General features: G+C 43.8%; 2 protein-coding genes and 1 pseudogene across 2 annotated transcripts; all 3 read right to left on the bottom strand.

The window, feature by feature from the left end:
* Positions 1–516: 516 nt before the first annotated feature.
* LOC148128704 (uncharacterized) lies at positions 517–15,456 on the bottom strand. The gene is made up of 4 exons (XM_087948519.1): positions 14,833–15,456; positions 6,649–6,775; positions 6,058–6,150; positions 517–3,964 (listed from the first exon to the last, which is right to left on the bottom strand). Exons 1-4 carry the CDS (start codon positions 15,214–15,216, stop codon positions 819–821), a joined length of 3,750 nt encoding a protein of 1,249 aa, XP_087804645.1. The 5' UTR covers positions 15,217–15,456; the 3' UTR covers positions 517–818.
* Positions 9,917–12,692, bottom strand: LOC148128705 (uncharacterized). The gene is given in 7 exon segments (XM_087948518.1): positions 9,917–10,597; positions 10,599–10,890; positions 10,893–11,436; positions 11,439–12,050; positions 12,052–12,473; positions 12,476–12,533; positions 12,681–12,692. Coding segments are annotated over 7 exon segments (2,343 nt in total). The 3' UTR covers positions 9,917–10,194.
* A 6,957-nt stretch (positions 15,457–22,413) lies between the features above and the next one.
* Positions 22,414–25,100, bottom strand: LOC113432523 (uncharacterized; annotated as a pseudogene).
* Between the last annotated feature and the right edge of the window lie 346 nt (positions 25,101–25,446).

Genomic DNA, 25,446 nt, shown 5'->3' with positions numbered 1-25,446 from the left:
GTCCTCGCTGGTTGTTCACTTTTTCCCTTTTAAAAGCAGAGGCAGGAGAGGTTTTGAACTTTTTCCACACTCGATGCATTCAAATGGTTTCTCCACTGTGTGGATTTTATTTTAGGAGGTAAAACTGCCCCTATCATTATAACATTTTCCACTCTCTAGGCATTTATAGGGTTTCTCCCCTGTGTAAATCCTCTTATGGGAAGTTAAGGGCATCGGAGATCCTGAAGCATTTTCCACACTGCACATTTATACGGCTTCTCTCCGGTGTGGATCCTCTTATGTAAGTTGAAATTGCCTTTTCTGTGAAGCTCTTTCTGCACATCTTGCAATGATATGGCTCTTCCCTGTATGGATCCTATTATGTAAGCTTAAACTGCTGCTTAAGCTGAAACTTTTTCCATACTCAAAGCATTCATGGGGTTTCTCCCAGTGTGGATTCTGCTGTGTACATTACAGCTTTTTTTTTTTTTTGCACTGATGCTCTTTCCACATGCGGCACTCATATGGTTTCTCCCCAGTATGGAGCCTTTTGTGGCAAGTGAGGCCCCAAAAATTGGTGAAACATTTGTCACACGTGGTGCACTTATAGGGCTTTTCACCTGTGTGGATTCTTTTATGGGTATTAAGGTGACTTTTTTGACTGAAGCACTTCCCGCACTTGGTGCATTGATTTGGTTTCCCTCCTCTGTGCATACTTGATGGGAAGTTAAGATGCTGGATGTACAGAAGCTCTTTCCACACTCCAGGCATTTCTACGGTTTCTCCCCTGTGTGGGTCCGTTTGTGGGCACGAAACTTATCAGAACGGGACAAGCGCTTTCAACATTGCAGGCACTGAAAGGGTTTCTCCCCCGTGTGGATTCTGCTATGTACGATATAGCTACTTTTTGCATGGAAGCTCTTCCCACACTCCATGCATTGAAATAGTTTTTCTCCCGTGTGGATCCGCTCGTGTGACTTAAGAAGAGCTTTTTGACTGAAGCTCTTTCCGCACTCCAGGCATTGAAAGGGTTTTTCTCCTGTGTGGATCCTCTCATGTGACTTAAGATGACCTTTTTGACTGAAGCTCTTTCCACACTGTAGGCATTGAAAGGGCTTCTCCCCTGTGTGGATTCTGTGATGGTCAGTAAGGGATACAGAGCGACGGAAGCTCTTTCCACACTCCATGCATTGAAATGGTTTTTCTCCCGTGTGGATCCTCTCGTGTGACTTAAGTTGACCTTTTTGACTGAAGCGGATTCCACACTCCAGGCATAGAAATGGTTTTTCTCCCGTGTGGATCCTCTCGTGTGACTTAAGATGACCTTTATCACTGAAGCTCTTTTCACAGTGCAGGCATTTATAAGGTTTTTCCCCTTTATGCATCCTATTATGTATGGTTAGAGAAGAGGTGTTGCTAAAGGTTTTTCCACACTCCAAGCATTCATAGGGTTTCTCCCCAGTGTGGGTTCTGCTATGTACGATACAGCTTCGTTTTGCACTGAATCTCTTTCCACACATGTGGCATTCATATGGTTTCTCCCCAGAATGGAGCCTTTTGTGGCAAGTGAGGCCCCCCAAATTGGTGAAGCATTTGTCACACTCGGTGCACTTATAGGGCTTTTCACCTGTGTGGATTCTTTTATGGGTATTAAGGTTACTTTTTTGACTGAAGCACTTCCCACACTCGCTGCATTGATTTGGTTTCCCTCCTCTGTGCATACTTTGATGGGAAGTTAAGATGCTGGATGTACAGAAGCTCTTTCCACACTCCAGGCATTTGTACGGTTTCTCCCCTGTGTGGGTCCGTTTGTGGGCACGAAACCTATCAGAACGGGAAAAGCGCTTTCCACATTGCAGGCACTGAAAGGGTTTCTCCCCCGTGTGGATTCTGCAATGTACGATATAGCTACTTTTTGCATGGAAGCTCTTTCCACACTCCATGCATTGAAATGGTTTTTCTCCTGTGTGGATCCGCTCGTGTGACTTTAGATTACATTTTTGACTGAAGCTCTTTCTGCACTCCGGGCATTGAAAGGGTTTCTCCCCTGTGTGGGTCTGTTTGTGGGCATGAAAGCCACCAGAACTGGCAAAGCGCTTTCCACACTGTAGGCATTGAAAGGGCTTCTCCCCTGTGTGGATTCTGTGATGGGCAGTAAGGGATTCAGAGCGACGGAAGCTCTTTCCACACTCCATGCATTGAAATGGTTTTTCTCCCGTGTGGATCCTCTCGTGTGACTTAAGATGACCTTTTTGACTGAAGCTCTTTCCACACTCCATGCATTGAAATAGTTTTTCTCCCGTATGGATCCTCTCGTGTGACTTAAGATGACCTTTATCACTGAAGCTCTTTTCACAGTGCAGGCATTTATAAGGTTTTTCCCCTTTATGCATCCTATTATGTATGGTTAGAGAAGAGGTGTTGCTAAAGGTTTTTCCACACTCCAAGCATTCATAGGGTTTCTCCCCAGTGTGGGTTCTGCTATGTATGATACAGCTTTGTTTTGCACTGAATCTCTTTCCATACATGTGGCATTCATATGGTTTCTCCCCAGAATGGAGCCTTTTGTGGCAAGTGAGGCCCCCCAAATTGGTGAAGCATTTGTCACACTTGGTGCACTTATAGGGCTTTTCACCTGTGTGGATTCTTTTATGGGTATTAAGGCTACTTTTTTGACTGAAGCACTTCCCACACTCGCTGCATTGATTTGGTTTCCCTCCTCTGTGCATACTTTGATGGGAAGTTAAGATGCTGGATGTACAGAAGCTCTTTCCACACTCCAGGCATTTGTACGGTTTCTCCCCTGTGTGGGTCCGTTTGTGGGCACGAAACTTATCAGAACGGGAAAAGCGCTTTCCACATTGCAGGCACTGAAAGGGTTTCTCCCCCGTGTGGATTCTGCAATGTACGATATAGCTACTTTTTGCATGGAAGCTCTTTCCACACTCCATGCATTGAAATGGTTTTTCTCCCGTGTGGATCCGCTCGTGTGACTTAAGATTACCTTTTTGACTGAAGCTCTTTCCGCACTGCAGGCATTGAAAGGGTTTCTCCCCCGTGTGGATTCTGCTATGTATGATATAGCTAATTTTTGCATTGAACCTCTTTCCACACTCCATGCATTGAAATGGTTTTTCTCCCGTGTGGATCCTCTCGTGTGACTTAAGCGGAGCTTTTTGACTGAAGCTCTTTCCACACACCGTGCAGTGATATGGCTTTCCCCCTGTATGCATCCTATTATGGCAAGTGAGGTCACTGGCACAGTGGAAGCTCTTCCCACATTCTAGACATTTATATGATTTCTTCCCAGTGAGGCTTTTTTTTTGGGAATTCGGTTCCTTGCTCTGAGTAATCCTCGTTCTACCCTCCCTGAGTTGATGCAACCTCTCCTCTCTGTGGAGGCTTTGATGAGAAGTAAGGGAGGCGCTGCTTCCGAAGCTTTTTTCCCTATTAATATACCGATGTTGCTTCCTCTCTTCGTGGCCCTTCTTATGTGAATTAAGATCACTTTTCTGACTGAAGGTCCTTCCACAATCCAGACATTTGTGTTGATCCTCTGCTTTGTGAATCTTTTTATGCAATGCAAGGGAACAGCTTGTACTGAAGCTTTCTGTACACTTTGTACAATTGTATGGTTTCCCTTCTACTATTCTTTCAAGTAGAGGAGGAGGAAAATTCCTTCCGGAGCATTGCCTGCTTTCATCTTGTTTCTCTCCAGCAGGGCTTTGGCAACAGTCACCTAATCCAGATTTACCTTGGAGTGTTTTGCCATACCTTGAACATATTTCTTTTTCATGACAATCATCTGTGTCCAATAAGACATTGATATCTGCACATGGTAAACCAGAGCAATTCTCCAGCTCCTCCGTTAACTGGTTTTCCTCTGAACTTTGCTTTCCATACAACTTTTCTGCAACTTCCTTTTTGTCTTTTGGCAAAGGTGCTGCTACCTCTTGGCCAAAATCCTCCATCTTCCATCTGTCACCTGCTTGCAACAATAGAAAAAGAAAAGTTAACACAAACTTAGATGCAAAAGGGATCAAGCACCACTGCTGTATTTGAACAGTACCAAACTTCCTCCCAAATCACATTGGTTCAAAAAATGATGTCAATCCTAAAGCCATTTTGGATCGTGTTCAGGTTTGGCACAGCGAGGCTGGGCAGAGCTGTGGGAATGGGAGGGGGGAGTAGAGATAGCTGGGCATGTGTAGCCAAAATAGAATTCTTTCCCCTGGGAACCAAGGATGTTCTCATCAGCACCTGGTGAGGCACATGAGGAAAACAGCTGGACTCGGACTGTGACCTAATTGGACCATGTGATGGATGAGTGGACTGGGGGGAAGAACTTTGATTTGGGGGATGGGGGAAACCGCTGGACCTTCAGAGTCAGTTTTTCACCAGCTGTGCCAAAAGGACTTGCCTAATAAATCTATACTTTGAGGAATCATCAAACCTCAGAGTTTTGATTCTTTTGGGTCTGTTACTTCGAACCCTGACACATGGTGCAATGCTTAGGATTAAGTTGATATAAGATTTTACCTTTGGCTCTCTCTTGTCCTCAGTGGTACAAAATGAAAACGTGAAAATCTTCGCTAAGATCATTTGAAATTTATTGGGCGAGAACTATTAGCTCTACTGCTTCAGATTTAGCTCAAAGGAAGCAGAAGGGACACTTAAAAGAGGCCTTCATTCATTCATTTGTTCATTTATTCATTACATTTATTGGCCTCCAGCTTGCCATAGGGAAACCCTTGATGCCTTATTATATTAAAAGGATAAAAATATATATAAACAATAGTGTACAAATACAAATACTCAGTTCTAAGTAAAAGACAATAGACTTGATGATGGAGAACCTATTGGTTAAATTTCAATCTGAGAAGGTAGAAATGTTGACGTCCTTGGACCTGGGAAATGAGCTTCAGCCTCATCTCCATGAAGAGGTTTTTCCTTGAAAAAAACTGGTTCTCAGTTACCCTGGGGTGTTCATTCCTCTTTATCCCAAAGGGGCTTTTTCTTAAGGCAACTGGACTTTCTTTTTTCCTTGAACATGTTTCCCTTCTCATCCAAGAAGCTTCTTCAGTTCTGATTGAACAATGGAGGATGGAAGGATTGATATTCCTTGCAGTCATCTGGACATAAGCACTCTTTCCGACTGGATGACTGCAAGGAGTATAAATCCTTGTGTTAAATCTGTGGATTCTTATCGGGCTCTTAAGTGTCATATAGTCATTATAGACCAAAAACAACAAAATGAAAGCAACTTCTAAAAAGCTTTATACAAAGTGGGACAGGCAGGATTGGAAAGAGGCTAGGATGGGAAACTTCATGTGGAATTGAAGGACATTTTATCAGACTAAGTAGGAGTAGAAATGTACAGAAGGATGCTCCAATCTATTGCATACATCAGACAAATTAAATATTTTATCTGAGCTGCTCACGTGCACCACCCAGGGGAAACCTGTCAGGGAACTGGTCAGTAGGTATCCAAATGAAGTCAGAGATGCTGACACAAACTTGATATAAATTAATGTTACATGTATGTATGTATGTATGCCTGCCACACACTGTAAATATATATTTACAGTAACATTTCATCCAGTTGGTCTGGAAAGTGTTGGACAGCTTCATCAGCACACCCAGCTTTACTTGTTGTTCGTAAGTTACAGTAATTATCATTTTCAGGATCGCGCAAACCAGCCATGACTGGCTCCAAAGGTGTCATGGTACTCTTCACCCGCTGTTCGCTTTAGCGTTTCAAAACGCTGCGTTAAAATGCTTCCCTAAATCGGATGAAGACTAACGGGACTTCTTTTTGGGATCGGATCATCAATCCAAAGCACAAGGAGCTGTTCTGTTTTTGAAAAGAGGTCTGTCCTATTTCTTGTGATTATGCCAATGGCTCCTGGAGCTGATTTAATCGCCTCTTTTATCTTTTCTTTACCCTTAAGGATCGTGCATATGGTGGAACAAGCCAGTCCTCCTCCTTTTTCTAAGGTCTTTACCTTCTTCTCCTCTCATGGGCTTTAATTATTTTCATTTTCAAGCCCAAATTGATACTTTTCCTTTGTTTCCTACCTCCATGTTGAGCCCGAGTAGAGCTTGGTTGCTTTCCTTGGGAAGACACTTCTAGCCTAAGAAAGAGTTGATGGAAAAGAACAGTATCTTGTCCTGGAGAGACAGAGAGAGAGAGGCTGGCTCAGAGCTGTTCAGTAAGATCAATGCTATGGTTCAGGGAGAAAGTGCTGTAGGGCATTAATATGTCTTCCTTCTCTGTCGACCATTTCTTGACAAAAGCATTTGACAGTCTTTTATTTACAGTACTGTATTAAACTGTGGTTTATATACTCCATCTTTGTGTTTAACCTGTTCCACTTGGTTATTTGTTCCCTTCCTGCACAGCATGTGCAAGATTGAATTTGATTCTTAGCAAATGGGAGAGACTGAATTGTGGAGGCCAGTACTCTCCTTACTGTCCATTTCTGAAGAAAAGCCAGGCTTCATAGAAAAGCATGAAAACCTGAGATAAATAGCTTGCAAATTTGAAAATCAGCACTTTAGAGAAGAATATAGCAACAAAAAGGGAATAATAATAAATGCTGGAGGACTTCACATGCATTAATTAAAAAAATATATTTTGCACTACTGTATCGTAACAGAATCCCTTACCTAAGGAGGCCACGTTCCTCTTGTTTTCCAGCATGACTTCTTGGTACAGGGCTTTTTGCTCAGAATCCAACAGGGCCCACTCCTCCACAGAGAAAAACACAGCTACATCCTCAAATGATACCAAATCCTGACACAGGGAGGGGGGAAAAAAACCACAACGTATTTCCATGAATATTCCTAACAATGAACACTTCAATGAATTACATGCTAGTCTTCTTCTTAAAGAAAAACCTCCACAGCTTCCAAGTAGGGCAAAGGAGCATGTAGGATATTAAATTTAGTATCTGGAAGAGTAAAGTCTACAATAGGCCAGAACACAATTGTAATTGATTAGAGTGCTGACTCATGCAGGATGCAATCTACGCTATGATTGGTTGCTGTAAGTAGAAAGGGGGCGTTTCCCTTTTTTCCCTCTTTTTTCCCCCTCTCTGTGTTCTGCATGATGCTTCAGATTTACCTCAGGATGTTCCTCTGTTTTCCTATCTTACATTCTTCCTTTTGTGGATGATGACAGATTGTTGTAAATTTGCACATTAAATATATTTATGATAATATAAAAGTCTCCAAGTCTATGTCAGTGTCTCCAACTTCATCTGGGCAGCTGCTGTGCTCTCTACAAAAGCCAAGCTTGGACTTTACTTTTTACTTTGGGCTTTCATGTTCACTGCTTTAAAAAAACCCAGAGTAAAGACCACACCTGGAATACCGAGTTCAGTTTTGGTTACCACATTAGAAAAAAGATGGGGAGACTTTGGAAAAAGTGCAACCAAGGATTAAAGGCTTTGAGAGTAAATGACACAAAAAACAGTTGCAGGAACTGGATATGGCCAGTCTAGAGAAAAGAAGGACCAGGGGAGACACAATAGCAGTTTTCCAGTATTTCTGGGGTGCCCCAAACAAGAGGGGGCTCAACTTATTTTCCAAAGCACCAGAAGGCAGGAGAAGAAACAGTGGATGGAAACTAATGGTGGATAAAGGCAACCTGGAATTAAGGAGAAACTTCATGACAGTGAGAACAATTAACTAATGGAAGGGTTTGCCTTCAGAAGTTGTGGGCTGGAGGTTTTTAAGGAGAGACTGGACACCCACTTGTCTGAAAGGTTATAGGGTCTCCTGCTTGAAACAGGGGGATGGACTAGAAGATCTCCAAGATCCCTTCCAATTGTGATATTCTGTTATTGGGAGATTGGCACATCTGGGGAGGGGAGGGGAGAATCCTCCTACCTGTGTTGGAAGCTCAGCCACTGTTGATCCTCCACTACAAAGAACTGGGGTTCCGGGAGATGAAGCCATGGCCACGAGAGGGTCTAGGAGAGGGGAACAAACAGCAAAGGAATAATTGGCTATCAAACATCCTAAGGATATTCTTGAGCATCCAGTGCAAAAGGCTGATTTTAGCCTATTTCTAGGCTAACTAGGGAACCCCCTTTAGGTGAGTCCTCTGCAGCCACAGCAACAATACACAGAAGCTCATTCTGGGTGAGAGGAAAACTGAAAGGTGTGGAAGGACCAGGGATTGGATTCAGAGGCAGATTATCTCAGCTATGTATGTGTGCATTAAAGGCAGAAATCTGTTATTCTCTGTTGCTATAATGTGCACCTTCCCTTATGAGATAATCAAGGAAGATTACAAAAACTCTTTTTTCACAGCTGGGACTTGAAGTGGGGAACTACTGGCCTTTTTTTGAGGGCTGGACTTCAATCCCAGAGTCCCTGAGCCAGCTGGCTGAGGAATTCTGGGACTTGAAGTCCACCAGTCATAAAAGAGCCATAACTTCCTCACCCCTGGGTTACATCTTGGGAGCTGTTGAGATATGTGGACTTCAACACACGTGGGGAATTCTGGGAGTTGAAACCCACAAATCACAAGGTTGCCAAGGTTGAGAAACAATGGCCCACAGGAAAAGAGCGACGCCTTTTGAAATGCACCCAAAATGCAGTTCAATTGAACGATGGGAACGAAGAAAGAAAGGCGGGCGAAGAGATGGAAGGGCGTCCGGAGGAGCCTTGAGCCGATGCTCTTTCCGGAAGGGGCTCGTCTTGAGCAGCTCCCCGAAACAGCAGCTCCAGGGAGGGATCGCCCCCCTTTTCTCCCCGCCGGTTTCGCAGCCCTTCAACTCCGAGCCTCCTGGATGTGAAACGGCCCCAGAGCAAAGGAAGCGACGGGAAACGGTCAGGAAGGGCCGGCAGAAAAGAAAGGAGAATAAGAATCATCACCCCCCCCCCCAGGAGAAAGTGGGGACGGCAGCAGCGATCTTAGCAGCGCCCCAAGAAGCTGCCTGGAAGGCTCACCTGTCCTGGCATTTCCCAGGAAAGAAGGGAGGGAGGGAGGGAGAGAAAGAAAGGGAGGGAGGAAGGAGGGAGCTTTCTACCTGGCTCTCAATAGGAAACACGCGGTTTCTTCCTCGACTGGAATCCGCTCTCCAAGAGATGCGGGCAGGAAAGGATCCGCGATCGCCGCCGGACACGCTTCCTTCCTTCCCGGCCAACGCACGTGGATCCCCCACCACGGAACGACCCCAGCCAGGAATTTGCAGAGCCCAAGCCGGAAACGCGTATAGCTCCTCCCATTTTCTACAGGGCGGAGAGCGGGGATCCCCTTGTCTGCCCGCAACCTTCTGCCCCGGGGGGAATCGGTCCCGCGTGGGAGGCTCAGCTGGGCAGGGAGTCCAGGGCTGCTTCGACCCTGGCAGCCAGAGAACCAGGGGGGAGAGGTTGGGGACGGGAGCAGGAAGGGGATGCGGAGCATTAAAGTGAAGGAGCGAGTTGCCCTTTAACAGAATAACAGGTGTGTGAGGGACCTTGGAGGTCTTCTAGTCCAACCCCCAGGCAGTCAGAGAAAGGGGAGAGAGGGAGGGGACAAAGATCGGCAGGAAAAGGAGCTTCTCTTATCCACTTAGCGTAGTCCTCAACTTACAACTTCCTTCCTTCAATGACTAACAGTCATGATTGTGCCCTAGTAACAAACAATCAATGGCTGCCTTACACGTAGTCCTTGATTTATGGTCATTGGTGTAGTGGTCGAAGCTACAACAGCATTGAAGATACTGACTTTTTCGCACTAAAGATGGGTGAAGCCTCCCCATTTGTGCATTTTGCCATGTCCCATAGGACATTTGGGGTTCTGAAACAAGCTGAAGCACTTATGCCTTGATTCTAAGTTTACCCTGTTAAGTGGATCTCCAGGGATCCTTCTATTTAGACCAGGGATGGGGCGCCTTGACCATTTTCTGCTTGGTGGACTTCAACTGCATAAGTTGGGGCATTCATAACAAAGAAGCACAATCAATATCGTATCTCAGACTAGAAATCAGTTAAATACAACCAAGGTTAAAGGTGGTACAGACACACAGCGCCATCCCTCCATCCCTTTTGACACAACTCTCGAGTCTCTTATTAATCCAATAGTTCATTTTCTTCCATCACTTTCTCCCAGTGAAGAGCTCACTGGAGATCCTGCTTGTCTTTGTTCTGGCCTGACTTTCTCCACATGGGTGTAGTAGATCCACTGCTTGATTCCTTCCAACATTAGGGAAATATAGGGAGTCAACACCTAAAGTCACTTCTGGTTCTGAAGTTCTTTCTACACTCCACACACTGATGCAGCTTCTCCCCTGTGTGGATTCTTTTGTGGAGTGTAAGACTGCAAACATCTTTGAAACTCTTTCCACACTCGATGCATTTAAACGGTTTCTCTCCTGTGTGGATCCTATTGTGGTAGGTAAGACTGCCACTATCATTATAACATTTTCCACACTCCAGGCATTTATAGGGTTTCTCCCCTGAGTGAAGACTTCTATGGTACCTGAGTGAACGATTATGTCTAAAGGTTTTTCCGCACTCATGACATGTATATGGTTTCTCCCCAGCGTGGATCCTCTTGTGGCTACCAAGATAACTACTTCTTCTGAAACCCATGCCACGCTCTGTGCACTTATAGGGTTTCTCCCGTGTGAATCCTTGTATGGATCTTCAGTGCTCTAGAATCAGTGAAATGTTTCCCACACTGCTGGAACTGATATGGTTTCTCCCCAGTGTGGGTCCTGCTATGTACGATATAGCTACTTTTTGCACTGAAGCTCTTTCCACAAGTGTGGCATTCGTATGGTTTCTCTCCAGTGTGGACCCTTTTGTGGCAAGTGAGGGGCCCCGAATTGGTGAAGCATTTTTCAGTGCACTTATAAGGCTTTTCACCTGTGTGGGTCCTGTTATGGACAGTAAGACTGCAAACATCTTTGAAACTCCACACTCGATGCATTTAAACGGTTTCTCTCCTGTGTGGATCCTATTGTGGTAGGTAAGACTGCCACTATCATTATAACATTTTCCACACTCCAGGCATTTATAGGGTTTTTCCCCTGAGTGAAACCTTCTATGGTACCTGAGTGAACGATTATGTCTAAAGGTTTTTCCGCACTCATGACATGTATACGGTTTCTCTCCAGTGTGGATCCTCTTGTGGATACCAAGGCAACCACTTGTCCTGAAACTCATGCCACACTCCGTGCACTTAAAGGGTTTCTCCCCTGTGTGGATCCTTGTATGGATCCTCAGTGCTCCAGAATCACTGAAGCATTTTCCACACTCCTGGCACTGATAAGGTTTCTCCCCAGTGTGGGTCCTGCTATGTATGGCATAGCTATTTTTTGCACTGAAGCTGTTTCCACACGTGCGGCATTCGTATGGTTTCTCTCCAGTGTGGAGCCTTTTGTGATGAGCAACGGACCGCAAATCAGTGAAGCATTTGTCACATTCAGGGCACTTATAAGGCTTTTCACCTGCGTGGGATCCTTTTTATGGACAGTAAGACTATATGGATTACTGAAGCTCTTCCCACAATTGGTGCATTGATACGGTTTCTCTCCACTGTGGATTCTTCTGTGTGATGTTAGATGATCGCATTTACGGAAGCTCTTTCCACACTCCAAGCATTTGTACGGTTTCTCCCCTGTGTGGCTCCGTTCATGGACATGAAGGCCACCAGAAGTGGAAAAGTGCTTTCCACACTGCAGGCATTGAAAGGGCTTCTCCCCTGTGTGGATTCTGTGATGGGCAGTCAGGTTTGAAGAGCTATAGAAGCTCTTTCCACACTCCATGCATTGAAATGGTTTTTCTCCCGTGTGGATCCTCTCGTGTGACTTAAGATGACCTTTATCACTGAAGCTCTTTTCACAGTGCAGGCATTTATAAGGTTTTTCCCCTTTATGCATCCTATTATGTATGGTTAGAGAAGAGGTGTTGCGAAAGGTTTTTCCACACTCCAAGCATTCATAGGGTTTCTCCCCAGTGTGGGTTCTGCTATGTACGATACAGCTTTGTTTTACACTGAATCTCTTTCCACATATGTGGCATTCATATGGTTTCTCCCCAGAATGGAGCCTTTTGTGGCAAGTGAGGCCCCCCCGAACTGGTGAAGCATTTGTCACACTCGGTGCACTTATAGGGCTTTTCACCTGTGTGGATTCTTTTATGGGTATTAAGGTAACTTTTTTGACTGAAGCACTTCCCACACTCGGTGCATTGGTTTGGTTTCCCTCCTCTGTGCATACTTTGATGGGAAGTTAAGATGCTGGATGTACAGAAGCTCTTTCCATACTCCAGGCATTTGTACGGTTTCTCCCCTGCGTGGGTCCGTTTATGGACATGAAAGTTATCAGAACGGGAACAGCGCTTTCCACATTGCAGGCATTGAAAGGGTTTCTCCCCCGTGTGGATTCTGCTATGTATGATATAGCTACTTTTTGCACAGAAGCTCTTTCCACACTCCATGCATTGAAATGGTTTTTCTCCCGTGTGGATCCTCTCATGTGACTTAAGATGACCTTTTGACTGAAGCTCTTTCCGCACTGCAGGCATTGAAAGGGTTTCTCCCCGTGTGGATTCTGCTATGTATGATATAGCTAATTTTTGCATTGAAGCTCTTTCCACACTCCATGCATTGAAATGGAGAATAAGAATCATCTCCCCCAGGAGGAAGTGGGGATGGCAGCAGCGATTTAGCAGTGCCCCAAGAAGCTGCCTTGAAGGCTCACCTGTCCCGGCATTTCCCAGGAAAGAAGGGATGGAGGGAAGATAGAAATAAAGGGAGGGAGGAAGGAGGGAGCTTTTTACGTGGCTCTCAATAGGAAACACGCGGTTTCTTCCTCAACTGGAATCGCTCTCCAAGAGATGAGGGCAGGAAAGGCTCCGCTGGCCAGGCTTCCTTCCTTTCCGGCCAACGCACGTGGATCCCCCTCCCCGGAATGACCCCAGCCAGGAATTTGCAGAGCCCAAGCCGGAAACGCGTGTAGCTCCTTCCATTTTCTACAGGGCGGAGAGCGGGGATCCCCTTGTCCGCCCCCAACCTTCTGCCCCGGGGGGGAATTGGTCCCACGTGGGAGGCTCAGCTGGGCAGCGAGTCCAGGGCTGCTTCGCCCCAGGCAGCCAGAAAACCAGGGGGGAGAGGGAGGGGACGAGGCCCAGGGACGGGAGCAAGAAGGGGATGCGGAGCATTAAAGTGAAGGAGCGAGTTGCCCTTTAACAGAATAACAGAGGTGTGAGGGACCTTGGAGGTCTTCTAGTCCAACCCCTAGGCAGTCAGAGAAAGGGGAGAGAGGGAGGGGACAAAGGTCGGCAGGAAAATGAGCTTCTCTTATCCACTTATCCATAGTCCTCAACTTACAACTGACTCCCTTCAATGACTAACAGTCATGATTGTGCCCTAGTAACAAACAATCAATGGCTGTCTTACAAATAGTCCTTGACTTATGGTCATTGGAGTAGTGGTGGAAGCTACAACGGCATTGAAGATACTGACTTTTTCGCACTAAAGACGGGTGCAGCCTCCCCATTTGTGCATTTTGTCATGTCCCATAGGATATTTGAGGTTCTGAATCAAGCTGAAGCACTTATGCCTTGATTCTAAGTTTACCCTGTTAAGTAGATCTCCAGGGATCCTTCTATTTAGACCAGGGATGGGGCGCCTTAATTTAAGCAGGAAATACAGCTGGTTGGTTGACAGGAGATACAGTAAGGAAAGTACCAAAATAGCCATGCACCAATAAAGGCTTTTAGCAAGCCTGTTGTGGTTTCTCTGTCACCCTTCCCTACACTCAGGACAGATTTCCTTTCTTTCAGCCATTTCAGTGGAAGAATCCAGATGTCCACCCTCCCTTATCAGAGAATCAGGGAAGATGACAAAAACTCTTTTTTCCCAGCTGGGACTTTCCCTTTGAAATAGCCTAGAGCAGAAGTGGGGAAGTATGGCCCCTTTTAGGACTGGTGGACTTCAACTCCCAGAACTCCTGACACAGCTGGCTCAGGAGCATGTCATCAAGTTGCCACGGTTGAGAAACAATGGCCCACAGGAAAAGGGTGATACCTCTTTAAATGCAGACAAGGCTTTAAAAACACCGTTAAATGAAACAGTGAAAAGGAATTCAGGAATGAAAGAAACTCCGGCAAAGTCCATCCTGAGGATGAAAGGGCATCGGAAGGAGCCTTGGCCCGATGCTCTCTCCGGAGGGGGCTCGTCCAGAGCAACCCCCCCAAACAGCAGGTCCTGGGAGGGATCGCCCTCTTTCCCTCCGGCCGCTTTAGCAGCCATTCAACCCCGAGCCTTCTGGACCTGAAACAGCCCCAGAGGGGAAAGAGAAAGTGCCGGGAAACGATCGGGAAGGGCCGGCAGAATCATCTCCCCCAGGAGAAAGTGGGGACGGCAGGATCAATCTTAGCAGCGCCCCAAGAAGCTGCCTTGAAGGCTCACCTGTCCAGGCATTTCCCCAGGTGGGAAAAGGGAAGGAAGGAAGTGTCGAAAGGTGTCAAAATGCGCAGGGTGGTTAGATTGTATTACTGGTTCTCTTTTAGCTTTATAATGGTTTTGTTTTTTTTTCATATTTGTTTTGTGGGAATCTCCTGTCTGTCTCTTTTGTAATTTATATTTTTTTGTGTGTCTTGTCTGTTTTGCTTATTTGGTATGTCCTGTGTTTGTAAGGGTTTCCTTTTCTTATTTGTCTAGTTTTCTTAATTACTTAGGCTTTTGTCTATAGGGATTCTGTAATACCTTTTATTGGATTCCTTTTCCTATGTAAGTTTGTTTTATGGCTGGCCTGATGTTCCCCTTGGGCTTTTCCTGTTTGAGCGACACCACTGTCTTCATGAAGTTCCCTTTCCACAGAAGGAAGAAGGGAGGGAGGAACTTCTTACCTGGCGCCCGCAGGGAAAGGCGGCTTTATTCCTCGGTCCAAGAGATGCAAAAGATCCGCTTTCCTGGCAGCCCCTCCGGCCAGCTTCCTTCCTTCCCGGCCACGCACGTGGATTCCCCCTCCCCGAACGACCCCAGCCAGGAGTTTGCAAAGCGCTTTTAGCTCCTCCCCTCCCCCCGATTCTCCTAAAGGGTGGAGAACGCCGCCCACTCCGAGGTCCCCCTGCCTGCCCATTCCCCCTCCCCCTGCTCCTGGGTAGGATGGGCAGCTGGACAGCGAGTGCATCGCTTCTTTGGCCCAGGCATTTGGAGAATCGGGCGGGAGAGAGAGGCGAGGAAACCCAAGGAAGGGAGGAGAGAAGGGAAGGGGTTGCAGAACAACACATCTAGGAGGGAATCCCCCTTTTGGAAGGAAACTGGAGTAGGTAGGAAAAGGCGGCTGCCTTCTCCACTGAGTCTAACAAGACAGTCCTCAACTAACTTGTCTCCTCAAATGACGGACATTCACGATTTGTGCCATAATAAAGAATAATGGCTGCTTTGCAAATAGTTCTCGACTTAATGACCATCATTTAGTGTCCCTTGGAAGCTGCAACGGCCCCCCCAAAAGTGACTTAAGTCCGTGATTCGCGCTAAAGACTGTGGTAATATATTTTATTAATCATTTTATCATTTTCTGTAAGGCCTTTGAATACTAGCAGTAAGTCTAGGGAGATGTGGGCATTCTTGGTGGGGGTAGGAATACCTTTGCTCATGAGTGTCTCATCCTGTTTGATTCTGCAAGTTTAGAAGGAATAGGAAAATGGGTGAAAGTTCAAGGTACACAGTTGTGCTTTCTCATGGGACTTTCCAAACTTTCCCATGAGACTTTCCGTGGCTGTATGATCTCATCCTAGCAAGGTAACATCTGGGACTTTCCAAGATTGTGTGTTCTCATGCTGGTGAAGTAATCTCCTGTTGAGGTCATTGTTTTCTGAATATGCAGACTGTATATTTGCTTGTGTTTTTTTCTCAATAAATACTGCTACCTGAGTTCACTCAGGGCTGGCATTTTCTCAAGACATTTCCCTGTGTCTCATTTTCGAATGTCAGTCCACCATAAATGGTGACCCGACGTGATAGCTTGGAAGGCTATCGTTTCCCGCATCCTATACTCATCGTCGCGGACGTCGACTGGGCCCTCATCTTCTTCGCTGGACGAAGATAGATTCTTTCGTGAGTATGGGGGAGATCTCTCGAAGGCTCAGAAAGAGCACATCAGGGAATTGAGAGGGATCATTGGGAATAGTTTTGGATTTGGAATTGGCAGTAGGGGTTGTGCTGTAGGAAGAAAGAAATTGAGGACTTACTACAGTATGTTTGGAAAAATATTAAGTCATATCCGGAGGGAGGTAGTATTAAAGTAGAGTCCTGGAAAAAGATAGGAAATTTTTGCACGAGGAACCTCGTGCCCCTTCTTCAATTTTGTTAACCTGGAGGGTGATTATGGATGCGTTAGCTACTTATGAACAACCGCTCCTAGCACCCCAAGAAGGTTTGCCGCTTTACCATGCGGTACGTTTGTTGCCGCCAACGGCACCTCCAGATAAATCTGGGGGGCTGTCTGGCGCTAGAAATACTTTGTCAGAGGATAAGAGTTTACCTTTAAGGGTTCAGGTGGATGCAGTTACTGCAGCTATTCAAGAAGCAAAGAATAGAGGGAACTATCAGGAGATGATTTGGTGGAGTTTGGAGTAGAAGTTCAACTTAATCCAGTGGAAATTGTCATGGACGCTGCGTTGAATCCGCAGCGGAGTGGAAGCCTTTACCTCTCAGGATTTTGAGGGAAGTTAAGCAAGCAGCAAAAGAATATGGTGTTAGATCGCCATATACTCAGGCATTGTTAGAAGCAGTTGGTTATGGAAATAAAATGATTCCGGCTGACTGGAAAGCTCTGTTGAATATGATTTTAACTCCAGCTCAATATTTGGTGTTAGATCAGAAATGGAGACAGCTGGCAGTCCAGAGGGGAACAGCAAATGTTACCCCAGATCAGCTTTACGGAGCTGGTAATTTTACAACAGTGGAACAACAGAGAGATGGTATGCCTGATGAGGGGTTCGTCTTCTCCCACAATTAATTTTTCAAGCCATAGGGCTCTCCTGACGGCGAAGGTGGTGAGAAGACCTTTACTAACATCAAACAAGGGAACAATGAACCCTATGAAAATTTCATTAGCAGACTGAAATTGGCTATTGAAAGACAAATTGATAATCAATTCGCCCAGAAAGAGTTGCTTTTTAAGTTAGCAGTAGAACAAGCTAACACAGATTGCAGAAAGATCTTAAATCCACTTGTAGCAAGTGGAGAGCGAGAAATCATGGATTTGATTAATGCATGTAGGAAGGTTGGGAGTCAGTCTTTTAACATGGAAACTTTAGCTCTGGCTTTACAAGCAGGACATGCTCAAAAGGGGAATTGTTTCAATTGTGGGAAGCCTGGACATTTTAAAGCGCAATGTCGGGCTCCTGGAGGAGGTCAAAGTCAGCAAAATAAGAGATCAATGGGACAGGGTGTTCGTCCTAAATCAGTGTGCCCAAAATGTAAGAAAGGATACCATTGGGCATATCAGATGCTCCTACAATTTTTACTGATGGAGGGAAAGTTTTTGGTGCTTGTGTTTGGAAAGATAAATCTGGAATTTGGCATACAAAAGTGACTTCAGAGCAGAAGTCTGCCCAGCAGGCAGAACTTGCTGCTGTAGTTTTGGCTTTTCAAAATTTTCACAATCAGGATTTTAATTTAATAGTGGATTCATTGTATGTGTATAATTTGTTACCCTTTGTAGCAGGTTCTTATTTGTCTCCTGGAATATCACCTGATATTTTAAGATTGCTTTGCTGTTACAAGGATGTTTGGAGCAGCGTGTGAATGTGTGTTTTGTTGCTCACATGCCACGCTCAAGACCATGTTAACTAAAATAAATAAAAAAGGAGGGAAGCTCCTGGGGCTTCCGAGCGATTCAAGATCAATTAAATCTAGCTTTATATACTTTACATTTTTAAATTTGTCTGGTAACCCCTGCGAGTGCGGCCAGCAGGCATTTTTCTTCTCCTTCTACAGATGCGGTGAGACCTCGGGTGTTGGTGCGGTTCCTTCCGGATCCGGCATGGGTTCCTGCTGAGCTGATAACGTGGGGACGTGGTTATGCAGCAGTTGAACATCTTGGTCAAATTCGGGGTTCCTGGTCGGTGTGTTCGACCGGATCATTCGCAGGCACCTGTGAAGGAAGTTTCGAACAGCAGGATGGCGCATCTGTGGTTCCTGATCCTGCTGATTCTGCCTAATTTGTCCTGGGCTGCTCGGGTGCGGAGAGAGCAGCGACAGCATGTTCAGCGTGCCGGAGATTTGGGCGATGATTTGTGGACAGATAATAATTACATTAAAGATTTGCGCACAACTGCCAAAAACTTGAACATCACCAATTGTTGGTTGTGTATGCACCTTCCTGGGAGAGTGGGAGAAGGACTGACTCTACATGGAGTTCCATTTAATCGGTCTACTTTGCAGACCGGAAAGCATAACATTTCATATGCCATCAACTTCACGGTCAAGGTGAAGACTGCACTGCAGTCTCCAGCACATTTATGTTTCCAAAACATTACAAACTCACAATTCTTGGGGAATCATAGTGTCTGCAATTACACTATTATGGACAAATGGTTCAGAGAACAACATAACTTGGGTAAATGGGAAAATGAGTCTGACGATTTGGCCAGTATCAATATCTAGACATGAAACAGCTGATGCAAGCGGCAAGTCAACAAGGTTATGTACAGCTGGAAGGGTTTTGGTTTTTATGCGGACTGTGGGCATATCGACAAATCCCTGCAAATTGGTCAGGGACATGTACTTTGGGGTTTGTCATTCCGGTTATCTATAAGTTAGATACATTACCTCCTGATGTTCGGATCCCGAAATCGCCGGGAATTGGATTCGGTCTAACCATGGGAGGTAATCTATGGACACAAATTTCGAGGTCTTATCCCGCCTTTGGGAATTGCTATGAACTATAGGGATATTCATATTTTAAATAATTTTACTGTTGCTATGTTTAATGATACTATAAAGAATATTAAGATGATTAATGTAGAAATGTCTGAAATTCGTAAAGTTACTTTGCAAAATCGATATGCTTTAGATATTATGTTAGCTGCCAAAGGAGGAGTTTGTGCTTTAATTCATTCGCATTGCTGTGTTTTTATACATAATTATGAGCCAAACATTACAAAGACTGTTCAGGACATGGAAGCTCGTATTGCTCAGCATCAATCTGGAGCCGATGGGTTTAATGCATCATTCTGGGACAGTCTGTGGTCCTGGCTTCCTGATGGATCATGGTTTCGCTCCTTATTGCAAGGGGTTGTTATTATTATTGCTATATGTATCTTATTATGTTGTTTTATTCAATGTATTCCTAATCTATTACAAATGTGTACTTCAGTTTTCCGGCGTGTGGGATCAGGTCATGAGGGAACTGTGTACTATGCCACTAAACACCCCTATCTTTGAATAAATAAAAAAGGAGGGAATGTGGTAATATATTTTATTAATCATTTTATCATTTTCTGTAAGGCCTTTGAATACTAGCAGTAAGTCTAGGGAGATGTGGGCATTCTTGGTGGGGGTAGGAGTACCTTTGCTCATGAGTGTCTCATCCTGTTTGATTCTGCAAGTTTAGAAGGAATAGGAAAATGGGTGAAAGTTCAAGGTACACAGTTGTGCTTTCTCATGGGACTTTCCAAACTTTCCCATGAGACTTTCCGTGGCTGTATGATCTCATCCTAGCAAGGTAACATCTGGGACTTTCCAAGATTGTGTGTTCTCATGCTGGTGAAGTAATCTCCTGTTGAGGTCATTGTTTTCTGAATATGCAGACTGTATATTTGCTTGTGTTTTTTCTCAATAAATACTGCTACCTGAGTTCACTCAGGGCTGGCATTTTCTCAAGACATTTCCCTGTGTCTCATTTTCGAATGTCAGTCCACCATAAAAGACCTTTGCAGAATTCCCCTGGTCATATGATCCAAACTGAGGCATCAGGGGACTGAATCGCATTTATGACCTCTGCAGTGTCCAGAGGTCACATGATTTCCTCTTGCGACCTTTCCACAAGCAAAGTGAACGGGGAAACCAGATTCACTTAACAACTGTAGGGAGAAAGGTGATAAAATGGAGCAAAATTCACTTTTACCAAATGTTTCAATTAACAAAAGTTGGTGCTTCACTTTTTGTTGCAAATCAATTACTCTACAAAATATTTCTCCCAGTTAAAACAGCACCAAGCCTAATGAAGCCTGCTTCCAGTTTGTGGAGAAGGGGGTTCCTGGCGGATTCCCCATTTCCCCCTCAAGAATTGCACTTCCAAAGTTGTTGAAAGAAGGAAAAGGATCCTTCTGAACTCAAAGGCACTTCTGGTTTTCCTCACCTTTCCTGCTCCAGGCGCTTTGCCACATGTGCCCAGCCTCAAATTGAACACATTGAAGACAAGATTGTAAGGAAAAACTTTATTCCGCAGAAAAAGTAACACAAGGAAATCTCCCTCAAAGCCTTTGCACCCCACCAACGCGCACTGGAGTGCTTTACACAGCGACTGCAACACAATTTACACGTTTCAGAGTCATGGAATATTCTCTCATCTCTCTTTACAAGCAATTCCTTGCCTGTAAAAGGAAGTAAACGAAGATAGGATAAGAAACTATTTAGATGCAATGAAGGATAAAGCAATGGGGAAGAAATGGAAGAATTATTAAACAAAGACATTACTTGGTTCGAATTGAAATCAGCAATAGAGAACCAGAAAAACAACAAATCCCCGGGACCAGATGGGATCCCAGGGGAGCTGTACAAGGCAACAGCAGAATAGGACCTCTTATGGTGGAAGTTTTTAATGACATCTTATTGGCAGCCAGGATGCCGGACTCATGGAAGAGGGCATTGATTTAGCTGATCCCGAAGGAGGATTCGGACCCCCGATATATACAAAATTATAGGCTGATTTCTTTGCTAAATACTGACTACAAAATATTTACTTCTATTATAGCAAGTAGACTAAAAAGAATTTTAAATGAGCTTATATATGAAGACCAAAATGGATTTCTCCCGACCAGACAAATCAGGAATAATTTAAGAATAGTATTAGATGTTTTAGAATTTTACGAAGCCCACCCCGAAAAACAAATAGCACTTATGTTTTTAGACGCAGAGAAGGCCTTCGATAACTTAAATTGGCAATTTTTAATCCAAAAAAATTATAATATGAATTTAGGCACCAAATTTGAAAACATTATAACAACCATTTATGATACACAACTAGCGAATATTATAATAAACGGGGGAATATACCCGCCCAATAAAAATAGAAAAAGGAGTCAGACAGGGTTGCCCACTCTCACCCCTGCTCTTCATATTATTGCTAGAAGCATTATTAACACGAATTACACAGAACCCAGACATAAAAGGATTAAAGGTTAAGAAAGAAGAATATAAGTTGCAAGCGTTTGTGGATGATATGATTTTTTTCATTGAAGAACCAATAGAAAGAGGACAAAAATTGATGAATGAATTAGAACAATTTGGAGCAGTAGCAGGGCTAAAAATTAATAGGAAGAAAACAAAATTAATGACTAAAAATTTAACAGGAAAACAGAAATTAGAACTAGAAGAAGTTATGGGACTACAAGTGATAAAGAAAGTGAAATACTTAGGAATATGGTTGACAGCACATTGTAAGACACTAAAGGAAAACAATTATGACAAATTAATGCAACGGGTAAAGGATTTAGAAACACGGGGCAAACTGCAACTGTCACTATTAGGCAGGATTGCTGCTATTAAAATGAATATTCTTCCAAAATTCCTCTATATATTTCAGACGATTCCAATTAAAGTACACAAAAAGTTTTTTGAAGAACTTAACAAAATAATTGCAAATTTCATCTGGCAAGGGAAAAAACCTAGAATAAACTTAAAGGCAATGCAGGATATGAAGAGCAGGGAAGGGCTGGCACTCCCAAATTGGGAGTTGTATTATAGTGCGGCCTCTTTTGTATGGTTGAAGGAATGGGTGAATTTAACCAATAAGAGACTATTACTCTTAGAAGGCCATGACTTACAGAGCGTGTGGCATGCTTTTTTATGGGATATTGGGAAAACTAACCAGAAATATTTTTACAGACACTTAATCAGAGATTCATTATTGACTAATTGGAAGAAAATATGGAAAAAACACTGCTTAAAGATACCAATCTGGATCTCAACAAGGGAGGCGATGATCCACCCAAATAATCTGGATATTACTAAAATGATTAAATATAGACTTATTGGATACGCAAGGAAATCTGAAATCGTGGCAAGACCTTTAGGATCAGGGATTAAAAATTGACTGGTGGGCATATCTTCAAATTCAAAGTAGATACAAACAGGATAAGAAAGAATTTGGAATTAATAATAAACTCCAGCAATTGGATAAAATTGTATTAGGATCAGGCAAAAAAAAAATTATAATTATTTATTAGAGATAGAATTAGAGGAAGAAATTGTAAAAGGGAATATGATAGCATGGAGTAGGAATATAGTACATAGTATCCCCTTAACAGAATGGGAAAAGGTCTGGGGTAGGAATAACAAAATCACAAATTCGGTACCATACAAAGAAAATTCCTATAAAATGTTTTACAGGTGGCACCTTCCTCCTTCGAGATTAGCGAAGATGCACCTCAATATGAGTCCAAACCGCTGGAAATGCAAAAAAAAAAAAAAAAGAGAGGGAACTTTCTTCCATATGTGGTGGTCTTGTACAGAAACTCAAAAATATTGGCAGAAAATTAGAAATTGGCTGGAGGAAATGACAAGAGAACAGATTGAATTTAAACCAGAGTCCTTTCTATTAGGGATCTTTGATAAACAACTACCCAAAAAAGTGAAATATATAATATATATTTTGACAGCGGCCAGATTGGCTTTTGCACAATATTGGAAATAGCCTAATGTTCCACTAGAGGGGATGATTATTCAAAAAATTACAAGTTGTGCAGAAATGGACAAATTAACCTTGGCATTAAAAGATAAAGACACTTCAATATATTTCGACAGCTGGAAGTGCTGGTACAAATGGATAGACCAAAGATAGATTTCACACTAAAAGTCAAAAGAAGATATGATAGAATTGTAGTGGTGATATACAGATATATGTAACAATTAATTGCGAATATGGCATAAAATAAGGATAAAAAGGAGGTCTCACAAACTGTTGAAGATGAAAATGTTTTTAATTGTTTCTATATTTTACTTTCTATTCTTTTTTTTCCTATTTTCTTTTTCTCTCTTACATTTATGTATGTGTTGTTGGTCTATTTTAATTGTAAAATCAATAAAGTGTATTTTTTTTAAAAAAAAGGGGAGGCAGGAGGAGGGGGGCGAGTGAGGCTTTTAAACTCTTTCCACACTCGATGTATTCAAATGGTTTCTCCACTGTGTGGATTCTATTTTAGGAGGTAAGACTGCCACTATCATTATAACATTTTCCACACTCTAGGCATTTATAGGGTTTCTCCCCTGTGTGAATCCTCTTATGGGAAGTTAAGGGCATCGGAGATCCTGAAGCATTTTCCACACTCTGCACATTTATACGGCTTCTCTCCGGTGTGGATCCTCTTATGTAAGTTGAAATTGCCTTTTTCTGTGAAGCTCTTTCTGCACATCTTGCAATGATATGGCTCTTCCCCTGTATGGATCCTATTATGTAAGCTTAAATTGCTGCTTCTGCTGAAACTTTTTCCATACTCAAAGCATTCATGGGGTTTCTCCCAGTGTGGATTCTGCTATGTATATTACAGCTTTTTTTTTTTTTGCACTGAAGCTCTTTCCACACATGCGGCATTCATATGGTTTCTCCCCAGTATGGAGACTTTTGTGGCAAGTGAGGCCCCATGAATTGGTGAAACATTTGTCACACATGGTGCACTTATAGGGCTTTTCACCTGTGTGGATTATTTTATGGGTATTAAGATGACTTTTTTGACTGAAGCACTTCCCACACTTGGTGCATTGATTTGGTTTCCCTCCTCTGTGCATACTTGATGGGAAGTTAAGATGTTGGATGTACAGAAGCTCTTTCCACACTCCAGGCATTTCTACGGTTTCTCCCCTGTGTGGGTCCGTTTGTGGGCACGAAACCTATCAGAACGGGAAAAGCGCTTTCCACATTGCAGGCACTGAAAGGGTTTCTCCCCCGTGTGGATTCTGCTATGTACGATATAGGTATTTTTTGCACTGAACCTCTTTCCACACTCCATGCATTGAAATGGTTTTTCTCCTGTGTGGACCCTCTCGTGTGACTTAAGATGACCTTTTTGACTGAAGCTCTTTCTGCACTCCAGGCATTGAAAGGGTTTCTCCCCTGTGTGGGTCTGTTTGTGGGCATGAAAGCCACCAGACCTGGCAAAGCTCTTTCCACACTGTAGGCATTGAAAGGGCTTCTCCCCTGTGTGGATTCTGTGATGCGCAGTCAGGTTTGAAGAGCTATAGAAGCTCTTTCCACACTCCATGCATTGAAATGGTTTTTCTCCCGTGTGGATCCTCTCGTGTGACTTAAGAGGAGCTTTTTGACTGAAGCTCTTTCCGCACTGCAGGCATTGAAAGGGTTTCTCCCCCGTGTGGATTCTGCTATGTATGATATAGCTAATTTTTGCATTGAAGCTCTTTCCACACTCCATGCATTGAAATGGTTTTTCTCCCGTGTGGATCCTCTCATGTGACTTAAGATTACCTTTTTGCCTGAATCTCTTTCCACACACCATACAGTGATATGGCTTTTCCCCTGTATGGGTCCTATTATGGCAAGTTAGGTCACTCGCATAGTGGAAGCTCTTCCCACATTCTAGGCATTTATATGATGTCTTCCCAGTGAGGCTTTTTTTCCGGGAATTCGGTTCCTTGCTCTGAGTAATCCTCATTCTACCCTCCCTGAGTTGATGCAACCTCTCCTCTCTGTGGAGGCTTTGATGAGAAGTAAGGGAGGCGCTGCTTCCGAAGCTTTTTTCCCTATTAATATACCGATGTTGCTTCCTCTCTTCGTGGCCCTTCTTATGTGAATTAAGATCACTTTTCCGACTGAAGGTCCTTCCACAATCCAGACATTTGTGTGGATCCTCTGCTTTGTGAATCTTTTTATGCAATGCAACGGAACAGCTTGTCCTGAAGCTTTCTGCACACTTTGTACAATTGTATGGTTTCCTTCTACTATTCTTTCACGTAAAGGAGGAGGAAAATTCCTTCCGGAGCATTGCCTGCTTTCATCTTGTTTCTCTCAGCAGGGCTTTGGCAACAGTCACCTAATCCAGATTCACCTTGGAGTGTTTTGCCATACCTTTAACACATTTCTTTTTCATGACAATCATCTGTGTCCAATAAGACATTGATATCTGCACATGGTAAACCAGAGCAATTCTCCAGCTCCTCCGTTAACTGGTTTTCCTCTGAACTTTGCTTTCCATATAACTTTTCTGCAACTTCCTTTTTGTCTTTTGGCAAAGGTGCTGCTACCTCTTGGCCAGAATCCTCCATCTCCCATCTGT

Source organism: Notechis scutatus, unplaced genomic scaffold (genome assembly GCF_049901735.1).
Source record: "Notechis scutatus isolate UNSWTSFEM ecotype Mainland unplaced genomic scaffold, rNotScu1.2 NSCUCTG140, whole genome shotgun sequence".
Classification (NCBI taxonomy): Eukaryota; Metazoa; Chordata; class Lepidosauria; order Squamata; family Elapidae; genus Notechis; species Notechis scutatus.
Note: the sequence above shows the minus strand (reverse complement) of the source record. Positions and strands in the feature narration are given on the sequence as shown.

What these genes read in the sequence shown, in the direction of transcription:
- LOC148128704 (XM_087948519.1), bottom strand. Translation starts at nt 15,216, where the DNA reads ATGTGTTGTTCTGCAACCCCTTCCCTTCTCTCCTCCCTTCCTTGGGTT. An exon ending in CCTTTCCCTGCGGGCGCCAG is followed by an intron (nt 6,776 to 14,832) that starts GTAAGAAGTTCC and finishes TCCCTGTGTCAG; the next exon opens with GATTTGGTATCATTTGAGGA. An exon ending in GAGGAACGTGGCCTCCTTAG is followed by an intron (nt 6,151 to 6,648) that starts GTAAGGGATTCT and finishes CTGTCTCTCCAG; the next exon opens with GACAAGATACTGTTCTTTTC.